Below are 20,141 nucleotides of genomic sequence, written 5' to 3' on the forward strand. Positions count from 1 at the left end.
CTTTTATAATAGACCTAATAATTTCCTAAGAAAATTTGCAGGCTCTGCTACTGCCTTGCTGCTGGCCCCAGGAAAACTAAGCCAGGCTAAACTTTCCCAGTGTCCTGCTTTTACGTGTAGACCTGTGAGAGAGTGTTAGGTATGTTGTACGTCCATAATTGTCATTGTCAGCACTGTGTTGTTGTGGGTGCAAAGCACTTGTGGACTTCTGGAAATAAAGATGTCCAAAATCAGTCAATGTTTGACTCCTGTTTTTATTTAAAGAAAAAATATTGGATGTTCTTGCTCGGACATCTTTATCAACTGTTAGGGTTCCTTCATGAATGCTCAGAAGTATTTTTATGGTATAAAAATGCAGAGTCCTGCTTTTGCTAAACTATGATAATGATTTTGCCTAAACGGTGGAATAGTCAGAGCAAAGGCAGAAACAAGTTAATTCCTGATTTTAATAATTTTTGACTTTGTGACTTTGACTGCAATTTTTAGTTGTTTGGGAGCAGGCAATGGAAAATCCTAGCTGTAACCTATCCTATCCTTAGCCTGCCCCTTGCAAATAATGAGGAATTTTAAGAGTATTTTGGAAATCATTAGCATTGTGAGTAAATAAGAAGATTCAGAGATGGGGCTAACTCCAACATTTTTCAAGTTTCTCTATTGCTCTACGTTGAAAAAAAATGAGTGCTGATCATGTTTTTGTGTTTCAGGACTTAAAATGGCAGGAGAAGATTCCTATATTATGGGAGTGTCTGATCCCCAAGTAAGTGGATTTGTGTATCTTCAGTATCCCTGTGTTTTCTCCTAGCGCTCTGTTTTGGCTTCCTCTCACATTGTTCTGTCATTTTCTAGGCTTAACAGCATGGAGATATAAAAGCGTTCTAGCTATTGACAGAAATCAGGTTTGGGGAAATCTAGATTTTTGGGTTTTTTTTCCTCTAAGGTGTTTTTTATTTGACCTGTAAAGTGCGTTGCCACTGGTGAAATGGCTGAAGTGAAAAGGAAGACTAGGCCTGCTGTGAAAGAAGCAATTGAAATACTCATTTTTATGCCCTGTCTGCCTGTGACATTTGCTCTGAAATTTGTTCTGTGGTGGGCATTGGACTTTATCTGAAAATAAAGCCCCTTATGCCCCAAAGGGCCCCTTTGTATCATTTTTTGTGAAATTTGCACTGATGTTGATGACTAAACTGTTCCTTCACTCATACAGATCAGTAGGTGTAGCTCTTCAGAAACTCCCTGGTCTCATTAGGTCATTTCACGATCCATTTGAATTGTGAGAATGGTGCTTGAGTGAAAAGTTTGAGTGAAGAACACATCATTTCTACTCACCTTAATTATTTTCTCCTTTATGCTTGATTCACTTTGGAAGAAGATAGATTTATACCTGACAACAATTACAGTGAGTTAAGACATGTCAGTGTTGCAAAAAAAAGGTAAAATTAAACTTTAACCTGGGTATGCTGTTTTCTTGCATTACAGCTTGTAAACATATTTACATAAGGAATGTAGTCTGCTGGAATTTAATGACAGAAGTGGAAATGAAAGCTCACAGGTTATCAGCAAGGCCTTTGGCAAGACATCTGGGGTCAGATTTTCAGAATTTACTGTATAAGCTCTTTTGAATATATAGTTGTTAGTGCATGTGAGTGAAATGCGTGCTTAGAAACTGTGCTGAGCTCAGTGCGGTCTCATGATACTGGTGAAACTTGGTCAGTGCTATCAGCTTTGCTTGCACTGCTGTTACCAGCGAAAATAAAATGGATATAAAATGTTTACGTACTGCGCCAGGGTGTTTGCAGTCTCAATATTTGCAGAGAACTTTGAAATTCTTTGCTGATAGATGCTTTATGAAATTATGTACATATGTAGTAATGAAGAGTGTTATTTTCTTTCAATATAGATGTTTGCAATGGAACAGTTCATGGGAATGAATGCATTATTTAATAATACAAATTACATCACTTCAGACTTACCACTACGAACAGGTAGGAACCATTGCTATTTGATTGTGCTATTGTCCTGCTATTTCTTCCAAGGTTTTTTTTTTGTGAAGTTCTTTTCAGTGGCTTTTTTGTTTATACTCTTGTATTTCATAATACTAGATTCCAAAGTTGTCAGCTAGACTTTTTATTATACCCTTATGCATCTCTTTCTTACTCTCATGAAACTTTCAACAGTGAGGCAAATCTGATTTTCTTTTGGCTTGTACAGAACCTTAAAGTTTCAATTAGTTAAATGGTTTGAGTGACCAAAGAGCTTTGAGTGACCTGGTTTTATAAATTCTTTTGTATTTTTTTCTAAATTTGTGTCTTCAGTGACCTGCATGTTTGTATTGCCAGTTTGCAGTGTGCAACCTGTTCGTGTTTGGTTTTTTTTTTTTTTACTTTTGAAAGGTGTTTCATTTGTTATAATAATTCTTAAGGTGCTTGTTTTTCACTTATAAAATGTAGAGTATATTCAACTTCCTGTATCATTCGAATCTGTTTTTCCTTCTCAGTGACTTCTCTGTTTCCTGTACAGTGGCAGTCTGGTATTAAAAGTACCTGACAATTTCCTGAATAATAACACTAGTTTGAAAGTTCAGAGTCAAATTTTGCAACTAACCACTGAAAATAAGCAAATAATATTCTGCAAAGGTCTGATACGCAGTTCCTCCAGTATGGTTCCAGAACAGGAATCTCAAATAGAAGTGTGTTATGTTTCAACCAGTATTAGCTGCTTGATCAGCCCTGGTCTGGTTTTGCTTATTATATTTCTTTATAATTATTACTTCTTGCTTGAATTTAGAAAACTCTGTTTCTCCTGCTTAGTTTATTAGAATTGCTGATATGAAAGGAGGAAGGAAACAAAAATTTATTTAGGTATGAGATTTTTCTCAGTATGTGTCTGCAGTAATATATCTCCAATATAGCTACTGATGTCTTTTAACATGACAACTTTCTGTTGTTGATCTGTTTGACTCTGTTGTAATCAGGATGTAGCTGGTATCTTCTATGTTGCAGATTGCTTTCTTGTTGAAAATGCAAATCACTTTGCAATATTTGATACACTTGACAGCAGTGAAGATGTGAAGGGTAAAATGAAATAAGCAGTTAGCTTTTTAGTTTATAGGTAAAATTCCACCCTAAAGTAACAATAAGTGCTGATTTAGAAACAGAAATGAAGGCATGCTTACTGTTTCAGTGTTTCCTGGTTTAAACCATGACTGAGGAGTAGTGAGGAAGGATCAAGAAACACATATGGTACAGATAATTTTGTTTCAAGATAAAAAATGTTCTGATGAGCAAAGCTCTTGACAAATATGGACAAGCATCCAACAAATTAATGTTGCAATCATTTGTTTGCAGTGTGTTTTTATTAAGGCAGATAAAATTGTTCAGTAAGATTCATCTGTGTAGGATTAAAGGGCTTTTGCATTGTATACCAAGGGTTTTTTCCCACTGTTCTCCCAAGAGTTTCTGTGGAACAAATAAGGTTACTGGAATTTTGATTTCCACATAATGATCTGTCTTACACGTACCTTTTAAGCTTACTCTGTATTCCTCATGCCGTACTCATTCCATACAAATTATTCAGATATATAAAACTGATTTTCAGCTACCTACGTCCTGTCTAAACTAGAAAACAGCTGTTTTTAAAGCCATGTGGGGGAGTCAAGAATTCACTGAGTTCTGCAGTCACAGAAAACTCTTGCTGGGCTAAGTCTCGCTCTATCCTTAATTTGCAAAATTGCTTAGAAAAGGCCTTTTGTTTTTAGTGGCACTGCTCTTGTCTACTGCTGCACTATAGGTGGTAAGTTCCCTGTATACAAAATGGGATTTAATAAAGGATCATGGATTTCAGGTTACCAGAAACAAGAAGTTAATCGTAAGTTTTGGAAAAGGTTGATTGTTTCAATGGCATCTGATGATGCCATAGTGATTTTGTTTCTTGAGTAGTATCACCGTAATGCTTAATTCCTCCCCTGCTTGAAGCTATGTTGTGTCATTACTGTGGACTAGCTCTTCAGTTATAAGATAATACAGTAATTTATATATTATACTTCAGTTGTTTCCAAGCAGGAACTAATGATTTCTTTCTACGCAGTTAAAAATTCATGCGGGATTTTCCAGAAGTACTTGCAGCTGAGATACGGAGAGGGTGAAATAAATGTTCTAAAATGAACTTCTCTGTAGGACAATTAGATGATTTGAACAGAAAGAACCGAAGACGTTAACTGTTCCTCATAATTTGGTGTGGTGCCTACATCTTTCAGTCTGTGCATTCATAAATGCAGAATGTCAGACTTACTACATTGGCAGACAGGTTTAATATATAACTGTGGACTGCTGTATCGTGCCAGCGTAGCTGAATCAACAGATAGCTGGGGAATTTGGGGACTTTCTGATGATAGATGTTCTCCTGTTATGTTAATATTTACAGTAATAGTAGAAAACCTTTGAGATGTCGGGACAAGGATTTTCTCCATGAGGTTGTCAGTGTTCAAGTGTCTTTGCGCGCTTCTTTTTCTCTCTCATGTCTATCAGTTTTAAGTGAAAATTAGGCTTGGTTATTTTGGCTCTAAAGCTGTAGTAGATAGTTCCGTGGTTCAAGTTTTACATTTACATGTAAATCTAGAAAGAGAAGTAGTCTCTGTGTGCCTTTGGTGACAAAAGAGTGTATCTATAACAAGTGCCGTAACAGTGCAAACTGCAGGACTGAGCTGTGTTTAAAACACCACCAGCGGCAAAGGCAGTATGTCACTAAGTCAGCATCTTCTTTGGCTCGCTGGGAGGTATCCTGCCTTTGAGAGTTCAGTACTAATCCTCAGTGGCATCGGGCATGGAGGGAGCATTATCCATGACAGGTATTTAGGCAGTGTAGAAGCAGATGTGCATCAGTGTGATGCCCCCTGTGTAGGGGAGGGACAAGGTGATGCCTAAAATTGGAGAGGACATGAGCAGAGCTTGGAGCAAAGCATTTTATAATTTTTGGTGTTTCTCACTTCCTCCTTATTATACAAGGCCATCTACAACCATGCAGCGTAGCAATTTGTGTGCCAGTTAGAGATGTTTTGGGGAACTGGTTAATGGTTTTGGATTTTAGGGACTTTTGTCTAACTAGCTGTTGGCATTAAGGTGTTGTGTTTTTAAGCCTGTGAAGTTGAAGCAAGGCTATCAGTGGCTGAACAGTATTGTCTGGAGGCTGCTAAAATTACAGTTTTCTGGTATTTCTTTAACCTCCTCTGCCCAACCCTCTGTGATGCTTGCTGCTGAGAAATCAGAAGGGCATAGAGGGGAAAAAAAAAGGCACTTAAACCAAAAAAAACCCAAAAAATCCCAAACTTTATTTCATATTTTTTCAGAGAGAGTGTGTGTTAGAGAATCAAGGAAGCCTGACCATCACCAAAAATTAGACGAGTGTTCATTTTCTTTGTCGCGTAGCAGTGGCCCTGATCCTCAGAAGCATGAGCAGACTTGCATAATGCTTCTGATGTTTTTTTTAGACCTTCTGTGCTTGTATTTTGAAGAGTGAACTGAGGGAAGAGAAGGGTTAAGCAAAGCCTGTGTGCTGCTTGCTTTAAACATCATGCTTTGAACACTGCAGAGTGGAGATGCAAGAGAGCGTTCTTGTGCGGGTGAATCCCTGAGGGGGAGGACATAGAAATGCTACGAGAGGCCTTCAAGAAGGGTAAGACACTAGATCTAGAGTCTGAGCTTTTGGCAGCGAGATACCACTGCCAGGGTGGACACAGAAGGCTCGGATTTAACAATCAAAACCTAGAGGCTATGAGTGTTTTCATCCATGTCAACAGAGCAAAACAGCACACAATTATGAGGGTGAGATGCCTGTTCTGGCAGACCTGCTAACAGAGAGGAGGTGAGGGGGGGACTTGACCACGGCTGGTTGCAGATTAAATTGAATGGCTCCAGGTACTAGGTAAGCTGTTAGATGAAGGACCCCGCTAGTCCTACAGTCCTGCCAGGCTTGCAGGGATATCCCACCAACCTCACAGACTGCTGCTTTTTCTTGACTTTGCTATGATGGGAAGAGGGAGCCTAAGATGGATGCTCATTCGGGAAGTGTGTGTGCAGGGTGAGGCCTGTCAAGAGAAAGAAAGAATGTGAGTGGTGGGAGTGTCGAGATGCAGGAGGGCCTCTGACTCAGGCAGGAAGGAAAATGAAGAAATGTAGCAGTTGAAGAAGACATGGGGAAGTGGGACTGTGACTCAGGCTGGAGGGGAGGCAGTGGGATGTGAGTCGGTCTGTGGCAACCAAGGTGAGAAGGCAGAAAAGGAAGCACTGAAGCATACCCAGGATGTGGCAGTCTGCACCAAACACCCTCCAGGCTGGAGGACTGCACGTTTTGGTTGCAGTTCTTAGCCCTCCTGGCTGCAGCAGTGCCAGGCAAATCGTGAGGAGTGCTCATGTCAAAACTTGGCTCTTGGCAGCTGTGGGAGTCATCCCAGTGTAGAGGTGAGCACCGTGACTGTGTGCCACTTCAGCTTCTCGGTAGGGCAAAAGTAGAACTTAAGATGTGCATTAAGTAGCCTTCCTTTTTGTGGTTGTTGAACACTTAAAAGGGGGTTGCTTGTTAAACAAGAACTTGAAGCAAGCAACTTTCCAGCCTAGAACAGCGGTGCAAAAGATCATCACAAATCTCGTCATTATTAATTCCTCTTACAAGGTGTACGTCTTCGGGTTCCTGCTGTCCGTGTGCTTAGACCAGACATGCCTACTAATAGAAACGGAATATTAAAAACTTTACTGTGCGAAACACTAAACATCTTTTCTTTTCCTCGTGGGAAAGTATGAGAGAGAGAAAGAAGGAACCGTACATAGCCAACCATAGTTAGGTTGTCTGTCTAACGTACTTCTGGGAAGTATTCAGACTTCAGTGAAGAAAGCTGTATGAGACCTTTTTTTAAGTAAAATGCTTTTTATAGTCAAAATTATATGCCATTTATGCTGGGAAGTTACCTTGAATATTGCTGTTTTATCTTTAAATAGCATTTCAGATGTAATGAAGTGCCTTCTCTGTACTGTTACTTGGATCTGGGTAAGGTGCTATACTAGAGAATTACTTGGTCATTGTAAAAAAGAAAATGTTCAGTCACAAAACCCAAAGGTTAAAACAAGACCTCACAAAACTTTGTTTTAAATACATTGGAATATGATTTATATAATCTGTATTAATGATAACAGACATCTAATTTGCTTTTGTACATTTAAACTGCATCTTTTTTGCACTTTCCTAGTATTAGTATGTAAGATATTTTGATTTTTTTGTATCAGTCTGCTTTTTTTAATAAGCTTTTTTCCAAGGGGGCATAAGAATCATAATCCCAAGTTCTCAATTTTCCTGAGTTTTCACAAGAGCCATGGAAGGTGGAACTATTTCAGTGGTATGAAGAATTCCCCTTGAGCTTTCCAATATACCAATATAGTGTATATCCCTCTCTTAGGAGTTTTTAGAATTTCCTTATGCTGAGGAAAAGTTGGAACCTGGGTCTGCTGCGTACTCAGGGACTGCTACAGCCACTGAGCTGTGGCATAAAAGAGCGCTTCCTTTTCTGGCTAATGTTTAAGAGAAAGCAGTAGTATTTTGTGCTGATACTAACCCAACATATATGCCTTGAAAATGAATTCCTAAGGGAAGAACAGCCAAAGAACAGTTACTTGGCACATCCTGCCCTGGAGGCTTGGTTGAAAGTTGAACTACAGAGTTGTATTTTAGGTGCATTATTTCTGCCAGTACTCAGAAGATACACGGCTTCTGGATTGTTAAAGTATAAAATTTTAGATGCCTAAAGCATAAGGAAGGTTAGAGGTCTGTGAACAGAAGTCTTAAATGTAAGTGCTGATATAATGCTTAAACCCAACTTGGCTCATCTTGACTGCATGTGTTACAGACAAAAACTGAAACATAAAACCACACTAGAGCTAAATACTACTCTACCTCTTTTAAAGTTCCTGAAGTCCAAACTGTTCTTCATGCTTTCTATTGTAAGATGATGTGTCTATGGTGTTGAGGTAATTGTTTTGCATGACTTCAAGATTTTAATTGTAGCACCGTTAACTTTTTCACAGGAAGAGTGTTGGACTTGGGAAATAAATGGTCTTTATATGTGAAATTGTTGTGGCTGGCATTTGCAATATAACTTTGGCATGAAGCTGATTCAGTTGCCGAGTCAGCTAACTGCAACAGCAAATTACTGATTCCATCTATTAGCATATTTATCAAAACTTTCATGTTGAGAGAAGCCTGTTGAGTTAAGACCTATGCTGACTAAAGACACGAAGGTCTGTTTTCTTAGAGTGAAGTCGTATTGAGGAGCTGAGAAGGATGTATGTAGTCATACTGCAAACTATAAATTAATGAATCCTCTGCCTTTTTTAATCATGAGTGAACTTTAGGCTTATTGGCAAATGAAAGTTGATACAAGTCTGTAGTTCTGGGCTGAAGCCAAGTACTACCTAGTCGAGGGTAGCTGGATGGCGTGGTACTTGCAGATAGTGCCGTCGTTCAGAGGCAGATCACACCTGGATGTTGGCAGGGCATGGTATGCTTTATATGCTTGCAGGCTCTGCCACGTACCTGGGGCCTGTCTGCTTTGGAGGTTTCACGTGTCCCAGTAAGCTCACTTGATTCCTTAGCATTAATACCTTTAATAGAGTGTAAGTAATGATACGTAATTCTAGCAGGAATATAACTGGCAAAATACTGTGTGGGTATTCGCAGTGAAGCTGTCATTTGGGGTCTGCTTTGATAACGATTGCATTTTTAGCATTGAAATCCGAATCTTCTTCTCTGCTTAGCAAGAGGCAGGGAAGAAATCATACCACTTGGAACTGTCATTTTCAGACTCGAGAACGGCTAACATTTTAAGACATATTTCACAACCATCTGCCTGGAGAGCTTTCCCTCTCAATGTAAATAGTCTAAACGATCAGAGTTGGAGCTAAGCTTTGATCAGGTGGTGAATTCTTAACTCTGGTGGCACTGAGTTCTCGTTGGATTTAGGGCCTGCTCAAAGGCTATTTCAGCTGGTGAATTTTGAATGAGGTTTATGACATGAGGTTAGCCACTGTTCAGGGAATGGTGCAAGACTGAAAGTTGTTTAAGGAAGCCTTCTTTGAAAGATGCAAATAGAATTTTAGTGGAACGTAGTCCTATGTGTTGGCATCATGCTCAGAGATGAATCTCATTATAGAGTCTGCATCTGTAGTGAAAGAGAGTGTGTTCAGTATTTTTAGAGGCACTGCAGAACACTATCTTTAAAACTGTATCTGAAATAATTAAAAGAAAGTAAATTGTTTAGTCTCCTCAATTCCAGTTGTTGGTGTTTTGTTTTTTTTTTTTAAAGCAGTTCTGACTGTTAGGGCATGTTGAAACAGCTTAAATTCCTCCTATATTCCCATACCTCAGAGCTTCCCATTGGCTGTCTCAAGACTTTCAAAAGCACCGATTCAGTAGGAAGCCCTAGGGTCAAGAGCTTGTGCCTATAGTCTTTAGAGCCCAAGGGATTTAAATACAAAAGTTAACCTTTAGCTCAGGAAGGCCAGGTTGCTTGTCACGGGCAAGGGGAGGATCCTGTTCTTACTTACCCTTGTGAGTCTTAACTGAATGATCAGAGTTGCCCTTTTAGGCCCTCTGAGCTAAAATTAACTTTTTTGAGTTAATTATCTGGTCCCCGGTGGTCTTGGGGAACATTGGAAATGACAGGTTGCAAAGTGACTCAATTATGTATTAAAATTTAAGTTCTGAAGATGCTTCAGTGCTTTCAAAAATTTTATCTCAAGACATTCAAAGACATCGATTTTTACCCCTGCAACTTATGTCATAGTAATAGAAATGTAAGTTCTATTATGACTTTTCTTTCTTTTATATTAGCAGATGGACCATATCTTCAAATCATAGAACAGCCAAAACAGGTAAGAACAACAGTACATTTTGAAAATCTTTAAGGTAGCTATGTCACTATATTCAGCTTTGAATAAAATCATGACTTAAGATGAGGAAAAAAAAGAGTATTGAAGAGGTTGAACTGTCATAACAAATGTGGTACTTTAACCATGAACAGTTTTTCCTCTCACTTTTCTAGTGAAGTAGTTTCCTGTTTTGTTCTGTTTTCATCTTTGTGTATCTCGAAGTGTCATAAGACAAAAAAAAAAATGAGGGTTTTAAAAAAAAGATGTATAGACTTTTAGTTTTAGAAGTGACTCTTACATTACCCCAGTATTTTGAAAAGTAAACAATTAGACCAAACATGGAAGATTTTTAGAATTTGTTTCATGTTTCTTGAAACACATGACAGAAAAAATAAAAACATTTCATTCTGTTCCCAAGTTACAGGAACTTTTGACTTGTCCTTTGTCATCATAAAGAAATTCTGTTGTCCTTCAAGATTCCTTTCATCACAGTTGGCTGTTTGGAATAACCCAAGAAAAATGAATATAAATACTTCAATGTAACTTTTTTCATGACTCTGTAGGAAACACTCACTTATGCTCCTCTGACAGCATGAAAGTCATCCCAGTACACTGGTTGGTTTTCATGCAACTGATGTACAAAGTAATTGCTGGGTGAAGATTGCCCTGAAGTATGCCAGGGCATCATTCCCCTGTAGCTGGTGGCATCAGCAATTACAGGGATTCCTCCTGAAGCTATTACAGTATGGAGTCCCCTTTCCTGCCTCTCCCAGTCGGTTGCCTAAAATCCTACCTTATGGAGCTGTTAAGTAGACAGGGGAAGAGGGTGACTAAAAGCTGTCCCATCTTCTTGGTCATCTGCAGAAGCGTGCCACAATCCAGTCTTCCTGGCAGGAAGCAGCCACACAGCAAAGACATTTTGATGCTTCAGCATCCCTCCAGGAATAGGAACACTTCATAGTCATAGGTGAAACAGCAGCGTACTGTGAGCTCTTAGAAGAGTATGCTGCTGCTTCTTTGCTGTTTTAGTTCGTCCCAAATCAGGCTGCATGTTTGGATGGTGGAGCCTACAGTGTGCTGGACCTAAAGAGAAACCATTGTTTCTGTGCACGATTTCTCAGCAAGCAGCTCCTGTATTGGAGTACCCATGTGGCAAGCTGGGCAATGGTTTATAACAGGGTGATGAGGGCGATCCATCAGCAGAGTGCTGTGCTTGTGATCAGTTTTGGAGGAAAGAAACAGCTGCGGGGAGTAAGACTGTATGTGTGGAAACATAGCTAGGATAGCAAGGGCAATAGACTGGGGAAGGCCACACAGATGATTGCTAGATCTGTTGGATTGAAGGCATAAGAGGTGAAGAGAGACTGGCTCATCTCACGCGTCGTGACCGCAGAGGTTGCTTGGCCTTTTGGACAACTTGAGTTCTTGAAGAGAGACTGGCTCATCTCACACGTCGTGACCGCAGAAGTTGCTTGGCCTTTTGGACAACTTGAGTTCAAGCTCATCATGGCTGGGCACTTCACTTGCAATACACTTGGTCGCTCAGTTCGCCATAGGAAGGCGAATAATGTGCTTAAGGATGAATTATATTGTCTGGTCAGCGTCTGAATAAAAGTCAGATCTTTATGTTTGCCTGCAAAATAAGTTCTTAAACTTAAAAGACTTTAGTGAGATAGATATTGAAGCTAATGATTACAGAGTAATCTTTGAACCGTGTTGTTCACTGTCAGCTAATAGAGACTTTGAATTCAGAGTTGTGTAGTAATAGAAAGAAGCTTAATGAGTCTTGATGAAGGATACAACACTAACTGATGCTGTTTGGACAGACATTGGGAGCCTTATATTTGGTGGGGATTTTGCCAGAAATTGCAGGACTGGGGAGTAGGTCTGAAAGTATTCAAAGTTGGGGGCCACGTGAAATAGTATAGTTAAGTAGAGTTAGATTTACCAAATAGATTTGCTTAAGAGTTGCATCTTTTGTGCCTTATAGATTACTCTGTAAAGAAGATGTTATTTCCTATGAATAAAAACAAATAGATGGACACGTGTACTCTAAAGTGGTTGCTAATATCCTGCAGTTCCCTAAAGTTTATGGAGACATCTGTTTATGTAGCCGAGATGAAAACCCAGCCATTCAAAGTTTCTTAAAGCTTTTGTGCTGTTTCTGGACTCCGTTTGCAGATGCAGCTTTCACATGTTCTTCCCAGAAGGAAGAAGCGTTTCTGTTTCATCCCTGTTCTTTTCTTTACGATGCTTTGGACTTCCTTGGTTATTATTGGCTTCAATTCTCTCTACCTAGGAGCAATCATGAGAGAGAGTATCTGCTCTTGCGTTCTCTATCTTTTAATTTTTATCTTGTTTTGAGAGTATAAATGGATCTCTGCATCAAAATATCTTCACTTACTGAAAGAAGAATTTCGGGTTGTTGCTGTGTGTAAGGCTGAGAATAGAACTGGTTTTTCAGGGCTACAGTTCAGTGGTGCTTTGTTAACCAGTACTCAGACAGTATTTCAGGGATCAACAGTTATTAACTTTTCTGTTTGTGGGCTGTTTGGGCAAGTCTTTTTTTTGTGTGTGTATGTGTACACGCTTGTGTGTGTGTGCTGGTTTTTTGTTTTTTTGTTTTTAGTTTTGTTTCTAAACAGCTTTCAAGTTTCTTTTCCTTTATTTCCACAGAGGGGGTTTCGTTTCCGATATGTATGCGAAGGGCCTTCACATGGTGGACTTCCTGGTGCTTCTAGTGAAAAGAACAAAAAATCATACCCTCAGGTCAAAGTAAGTACATAAATCATAATTTTGCAAACTGAGTGCGTCATATGTATGTGTATAGGACCTTACTGCCTATCAACATAAATTTGTATGAAGTTGCTCAAGAGTGACTGCGTTTCAATCCCAACTTCCAAAATGTAATTGATTTTGAAAAGGAAGTTGTCTTCAGATTCGTGGAGTTATTTTGGCACTGTATTTATCTGCCAGCAGCTGAGCAGTAAGCTTTCCTGCACCTACCACCTCACTGCTCTTGTGCAGACTAATGGAGCTCTTCGTTAAGGTGCAGTTTTAGCATAAAGCAAGGCCTGAGGTGCTCAATTGCTCCACTTCTAGCACGCTGCAAAGCATGAGTCTGAGCAATTATTCCACCTCACTCTAACATGCTATATACCAAGTTTTGCTCCTTCTTCTGTTCACGTTACTCCTTATTCAATATCTCTAGGATACTCAATTCTTAAGGACTTAATTCCTTTGAAGTCAACAGAAACCTTCTTATTTTAATAGCAGCAGCATTATGTTCAGGTGTGAACGTTCTGGAGGGCTTTTTTTCCTTTGGAAAAAATTCAAACATGTTAATCAAAGAAACCTTCTGTGCTAGCACAATATGAACATTATAATAGTGGTGATTAATCGTTCTAGGATTAGAGAACAACTGTCTTTTGCCTGTGGTTCTTGCAGCAAATTCTTTTTCCAGGGAAGTGGGGAAAAGATACGTTGTGTCTTTTTAGTATTTTTTTTTTTAACTTAATGAAAGTCTTAGGCTTGGTATCGCATTACCTCTTTGAACTATTGCACTAGACATGGTCTCATGAGGAGCAGGGTTAATGTATTTTAATTCTGGTGTTATCTCTTATTGGTGTCTTTACGGGAAGAGAAGGGGAGGGAAGAGTGGCAAGCAGTCAGCTTCTGTCTTGGTCTGTGCCACTCCTCAGCATTCTCTGCAGTATGCATGTAGTCCTTCTGCAGTTCTTGAGAAAGGCTGGAGTTTGGAACAGTTGCATCTCCATAATGAATCAGTGTGAGCATGACTCAATGGAAAATAATCAGCATTGGCTGAGATAGCCTAGGGTGTTAGTCCTGCGAATTGAGAAGAGGCTGGGAAAGCTGATTTCATATAGCCTTGCAAAACTCCTATGAAAAATTACTAGCCCAGGCAAAGGATCTACTTGCTTTTCCCTTTCCTATTGTAACAGTAATGATGAACTAATGAATGAAATTTCACTGGTATGGTCAGATATAAAATAACTTACCTCAATTGAGCCAGATCTTTGGATTCCAATCCAATCTATATTGATAATAATACAAATTATACTTCATAAAGGTGTGGTGGGTTGCACAAGAGCATGACAAGGAGATACGCAATGAAGTATTACACAGGAAATGTAATTTCTCCATGAGTAAACTAGAAAGCGAAATGTTCTTTGGCTTTCCATCAAACCTTCTGTTTTCATTGATCATCAGATTTTGATTTCATCTAAAGCTTACACACACACGTGTGTCCCTTCCCCTCCCTCCCTCTGGTCCTACTGTGTGCATCTGGGTTTTTTCTATTACAAATCCCCACATGGCAACACCTGCTGGGAGAGGCTGGCAAGGGAACACAACAAGTAAATTCCTCGAGGCCATTGCTTGTTAGTGCCTGTTCTTGATTCAAGTGGTGCCAGTAAAGACAGAAGTGTTTCACACCTTTTCCTGTAAGTCTCTTCTGTGTTTTGTCAAAGGGTACTCACCTTGTCGTAACTGAGGTGAGCACAATTGAAGATTGCTAGTTTTTGTTGCGTTGGGGTTTTTTTTGTTTTGGGTCTTTTGTTTGTGGTTTTTTTTTGTTTGGGTTGTGTTTTTGTTTGTTTGTGTTTTTTGACTCTTGTGCCAAGGCTTTCACCATAAAACCTCTGTTAGTTGATCACAGTGCTGTGAAAGGACAGTAATGTGAGCCTTGGCTGTACTGTGAGAAGGAGCTTTTGTGACAGATCTTTAAACCTTGGCCATGGCGTGGCCAGTGCAACTCCAATTGGGAGATCTCTTCTGCTTGGCCAGCTCTGCACAGAAAGCTGATGTAGTTTATCAGTAGCTACCATGGGATGTCCTGAAAATAGACACCTTCAGTGCACAAAAAAGCATTGCAGTCTCCCTTCTCCCTTGTCATAGGATTACCGATTGAAGGCCAAAAGAAAACACTTTTATCTGGTATGACCTCTTGCATAATGTGGACTGTTCAACTTCACTTTTTTTTTCCTGCAGCCAGTCCCTAACTTGTAGCTGAGCTGGAACACATCAAAATGTATCTTTCATTTAAAGACTGGAGTGCTAAAGACTTTGCTATGTCTGCAAGCAAGATATTTTAGTAGTTAATTACATATTTAACCACCTCCTGTATAGTATATTAGGAGAAGGTGTAGGTCAGGGGTTAGTGTAGCCGTTCTGCAATGCCAGTCTTCACACTTAAGACAAATCTGCACTGGCCAGAAAGGTGGAATTGATTTAAAACCTCTTGTTTTAACTGCACAGTCATGACAAATGGAGTCTAGATAACAGTAGTATTTTTATATAATATCAAAAATGGGATTAATTAATCTTTATAGTTTGTGGAATTATATTCCTTTGTTTAACCCTGTCTTTGCTAACACTAATCATAATATGATATATAAAGCGTCTTACGTTTTCAGATGATTTTCTATAACTTTGCATGTAGTTATGGAGAGCAGAGAAGTTGTAGATACTGAACATGTTATAATGAAGTTAACGTTTCATGACAAGTTTCGTGATTACAGTAGAAAGCTACCTAAAATGCTTCTTCTAAATTTCATTTTCGTCTGATTAGTGTAAGTAACGCAATGCTGGCAAATTTTGCTATCTAGAACAGTTGAAATGAAAGCTCCTGAGCTGCTTATTCATTGTTCGCTTTTTGTCCAGAGGAAAAAATAATAGTATGAGAAGAAAGAATGAAACTGGATTGTCTAATATTATCACCAGTTTACTTAAATATCTAAATTTTTTATTCATAATTTGCTTGGGTTTATGTATTTGAAAAGCTGTGAGAGAACTTGTGCAGAAAATTTCCACTGGCCTTCTTACACGTTTACCATGTGTGTCCTGATCTTGCATACTGATGTTAGTGTAGGCATTTTCATGTTTTACACTGAAGTACTTGATCCAGTTTTGGGTGTGAAACGCATTTGCTGAAAATAGTGGTGTGAAGGCAATGTCCTGAATTTTCATCTCCTTGGGGGCAAATCTACGTGGGTGGCTGCAAACTCAAGTTGCCTGTTCTCTGTGAGCTGGATATAAATCAGCTCTAGCCCAGAGACTGAGTAACCGATTGCTCAGAGGTGTGCCCGAGCTAGTGAGCACCATCTTTCTGCCGAAGAGCTTGGACATTGTGCAGTTCAGCTTGGGAAGTGAAACTGCATACAAGGTAGACAGCCCTGAACCCAGGCACCCGTACAGGAGGGCTGCCCATCCAGTCATGTCCTGGGGCTATCCTAAATTATACCTCGGTTTGGAGATTAGCGTTCTTATTTAAATTGGGGATTTCACCACATACTTCAAGTTCAGGAGGGGAATTTATGGAAAATTAGTCAACTTACTTTGAGCCTTCTTGCTGAAGAAAGGAGCAGCATATTTGCCTTTTTTCCCCCCCTGTAGGAATTAAGTTGTAGAGTGATAGACTGCTGATTAAAAGTTAAAAAAATCATTTAACAGCTGAATTAAGGAATAAACATGAGACAAGAATGAGCAGACTTTTTGTTATAAATCTCTATCCCTCTTAAAAACCTGTACCGAACCAAATTCAGCCAAAGCTAAATTCAGTGAGATTTGTGCTTTTTACTGTTATGGTTAATTTGGCTGAATATGGGGCACCAAGTCCCTTTAGTTGGGCTCTTAAAGCAGAGCACCTAACTCCATGTTTTTGGCATGAGAGTGGCCTCACATTCAGAGGATCAGAAGATCATCAGCTCCCATTGATTTAAATTACATTGCTTATTCTTAGACCTCTAAATAAGTATTCAGTTGCTGGAACGATTCACATCACAACTGAAAAAAAAGATGCTACTCTGTGAAAACATACTGTTTATGAAGGGTGAGTGATGCCTCGTCTGTGGAACGCTTTTTGAGTGCACGTATTGAGGACAGCACTAGTCATGCTCTGAATATTCGGCAGGATTTGGGCTACAGTTGCTCTAACAAAGTGATTAGAAAGAGAAATGGGTATTTTTGTCGTTGCTGGCTTTGTAGGTTTGGCATGGTCTTTTCCATCATTTGCTTTCTGTCGTTGACCAGTTGGTTTCACTTCTGGTTTGTAAGAGTAACTGGAAAAAACATCTCTGAAGTAGGGAAACGTTCTTATAAAGTTTTTGTAAAGTTTCAGAAACTATAAAAAGTTGACTGGGGTCTGGATTGCAGGAGGATGTGAGATAACTTAAAAAACTTTCAGCTCTTGTTTTGAAATTGACTCTATTTCAAGTTCACAGGGTCCTTTTAATCTCGCAGGCAAATCTCAAACAGAAACAGCAGATAAATATGAGCCTGCAGCATTTTAACTTTATCAGATTAGATCAATTGAATGCTGCTTCAGTACAGGATGTAATCAAGTATTAGAGCTCTGCTCTTCCCGGGAACTCCGTATTTTCTTTTTTCTCCCCTATCTTTAATTTGAAGTTCAGTAGCTTTTTTTTTTTTTCAGATCACAGCTCTGATTTTGAGCAGTATAGCACCCACGTGCTACCTCCCTCTCATGTTGAGTGTATGCTTTTGTGTCAACACCATAATCCTTAGGTTTCTGTAGATACTCAGGATTGTAATATACCGTCTACCTTTTAAGGCCTTTGACAGTGTTTTTTAAGTTCTTATGTAAAAGGTGACAGTTATTGGTATATCTTAGTGCCAGAATAAATTTGAAGTTATTCTGAAATTGTGGCATCAATGATTCAAAGACACTGAATAATTATTTCAGACTTAATTTATGGTACATAAGGATATTTAATGCCTGAGGCTATTTTGCTGGTCACCAAGATAACCTGGATGTCTCAAAACCAAGTAGGAAAGCCTGTCTGTAGGAAATATAGGTAGGAAACAGTTCAGGGACATTCTGTAGCCTTGGCAGCCTAGGACATCAGTCTGGATGACAAAAATAGTGCTTTCTTGCCTTATGACCTACATAAGGTATTACGTTTTAAGAACTCTTGTTTTTCCCCTGAGAGGGACTACAAAGATCATGCTGAGCTGAGTAACAGGGGGAGATTGCAATCTGGTTACCGCTGCAGTTACATGTTCTGCTTTCAGAGGCTGGAAAGTCCTTGACGTGCAGCAGTCCTACCTACAGTTTCACTGTGGTTTCTACAGCTGATGAAGGATTGTCTTGAACTTTTTGATGTGATACTAGAACATGCATGTTAGTCATAATGAATATAATGCTATAGATGTGCTGGCGACTTTATAGCAGGGAAAGGCATGTTTAGTGAGGGATAACATGAAAATAATTTTTTTAAAAGCCCCCCTCTTGAAAAGTTAATTGTAGTAGCGGTGGTGACATGTAGCACCAAATGCAATCATTTTTCATTTCGGATGACTTTGTGGAAGTTGCCTAGGGATCCCTGCATTTTTCTCCCAGCTGGTAAATGGTGGATATGGTGAAGCAGTGATTATTCTGCGTCTCTATATTGTTTCAATCCAGGAGAGGTTACAATTTAAAAACAGGAGGGAAGCACGAGCACCCTGTGTTTTGTATTTTAGAAACTGCCACTTTTAAAATGCACATTAGTACAGTGTTACACATTTAATTAGCAGGCAGTGAGTAATGACAGGATTTTTGCACACCTGTTCCTTCTGGAACAGCTTTTTCATAGTTGGGATTTTTTTTGCTTTTAGCAGTGAATAGAAAGATGGGAAGGGCACGTGTTGTACATATGCAGAGTGTTTCAGCTGTGATGGAACGGGTTCAAGAGAGGGGTTAACTGGAGTGAAAGAAGCTAGCAGGACCTAGTAATGTGGTGAAATTCTGGCAATCCCTGGTTATCAACTTTTTATCAACAATATAACCTTAAGTATTCAGTTCATCACTGATTCATGACTTTAATGTTTATTGTGACCCTTTAATACCTTGGTTGATTAGATCTATAAGTTGCTGTAATACAAAGAACTTTGCCCAAGGCAAATTAGAAGAAAAATTAGAGGAGAAGGGAAAAAAAAAACCAACCTTGATAAAAGGGTTAATTAAGTGACTTGGAAGGGAAAGTAGTGTTTGCTTTTTTAAAAGTGGGGTAATTTTATATTCAGCATAATTTGGAAGTGGTGCGTAACCGATAACTGACTTGGAGTATTACTTGTGAGGAAAGAAAAATAAAGTTCCAAATAATGTATGTAAAACAAATAACTTACCAATATGGTATATTCTTAGTAATTTTAAGTTTGTTTTTGAGGCATTACTTGACATTGCAATTTTAAAAGCTATTAAAAAATGTATGGTGATTAGAAACTGTAACAAGGAAAAAAAGCTTTGTAGTCCTCCAGCGTTGGCTATACTAAAGCACTCAGTTTATCATAGTTCCAGTCCTGCAAAATTGTAGGTGGGGATTTCACATATATCCTCATGTACACTTAAGGGAAATATTTACTGGACTGGGTAATATGTGTTGATGTAGCACATTGAACTACCAAAATACCTATGAATATAGAATTAATTAACTCCAAAATCTCTACCTGAAGAGTCATTGTAATGAGGCCAAAATGTTTTAAAGCAATCATAATATTTAAAAATTATTTTTTAAAGTGTTTTCAAACTAGGCAAAATAATGCAGGAGACACTTTCTATATGCTTCTTAACATGTAACAATGTGTATTGTGAATTCAGTGTATTAATTGAAATTGAAGGAGAGCAAAGTGGAGTAGCTGGCCAGAATGTAAAGCTGAGATTCATGATTTGGGAGACAGAAGGTTGCTTTCCTTTAGCTTTGTTTTATTTCTTAGCTTTTTTGGTCACTACTTCTGCCATTTGTATCTCAAGTTCAATTACAAAGAAAGTGTTGGCTTTTCATTGTGATGATCTGGTACAGTTAGTTTGTAATTTGTATTTCATGAGGAAACGTATACACCTTTCTCCTATGTAAATTCAGTTGTACTTAGCTGACAGAAAATACTTAACTGGAATCATTACTTGTTCCGTTAAAAAAAAAAATTAAACCCGCTCGGTTTTTTATATTTATTTACAGATCTGCAATTATGTTGGACCTGCAAAAGTAATCGTCCAGTTAGTTACTAATGGGAAATACGTCCACTTACATGCTCACAGCTTGGTGGGTAAATTTTGTGAAGATGGAGTATGCACGGTTAATGCAGGACCTAAAGATATGGTTGTAGGGTAAGTCTGTCAACTTATTTGTAAAGCTGGGCTAAGGGAGAGAGAATCGAGTATAAACACTGTAAGGAGCAATACAAAAAGCGATACTAAGAGGACGCTAAGTGGAG

At 38.9% G+C, this 20,141-nt stretch overlaps 1 protein-coding gene across 2 annotated transcripts; it reads left to right on the plus strand.

Moving 5' to 3' along the window:
- The first annotated feature begins 724 nt into the window (after positions 1-724).
- Positions 725-18,250, plus strand: LOC104169247 (nuclear factor NF-kappa-B p105 subunit-like). Of its 2 annotated transcripts, none has more exons than XM_009710122.1 (5): positions 725-761; positions 1,898-1,982; positions 9,874-9,911; positions 12,585-12,683; positions 17,877-18,240. In XM_009710122.1, the coding sequence occupies exons 2-5, from the start codon at positions 1,898-1,900 to the stop codon at positions 17,976-17,978; spliced, it is 324 nt and encodes a 107-aa protein (XP_009708424.1). In that variant the 5' UTR covers positions 725-761; the 3' UTR covers positions 17,979-18,240. The 2 variants fall into 2 exon arrangements, with proteins under 2 accessions (XP_009708424.1, XP_009708423.1); XM_009710121.1 differs by having other exon boundaries at positions 731-757; positions 17,877-18,250.
- Positions 18,251-20,141: the final 1,891 nt, after the last annotated feature.

Source organism: Cariama cristata, unplaced genomic scaffold (assembly GCF_000690535.1).
Source record: "Cariama cristata isolate BGI_N322 unplaced genomic scaffold, ASM69053v1 scaffold921, whole genome shotgun sequence".
Taxonomy (NCBI): domain Eukaryota; kingdom Metazoa; phylum Chordata; class Aves; order Cariamiformes; family Cariamidae; genus Cariama; species Cariama cristata.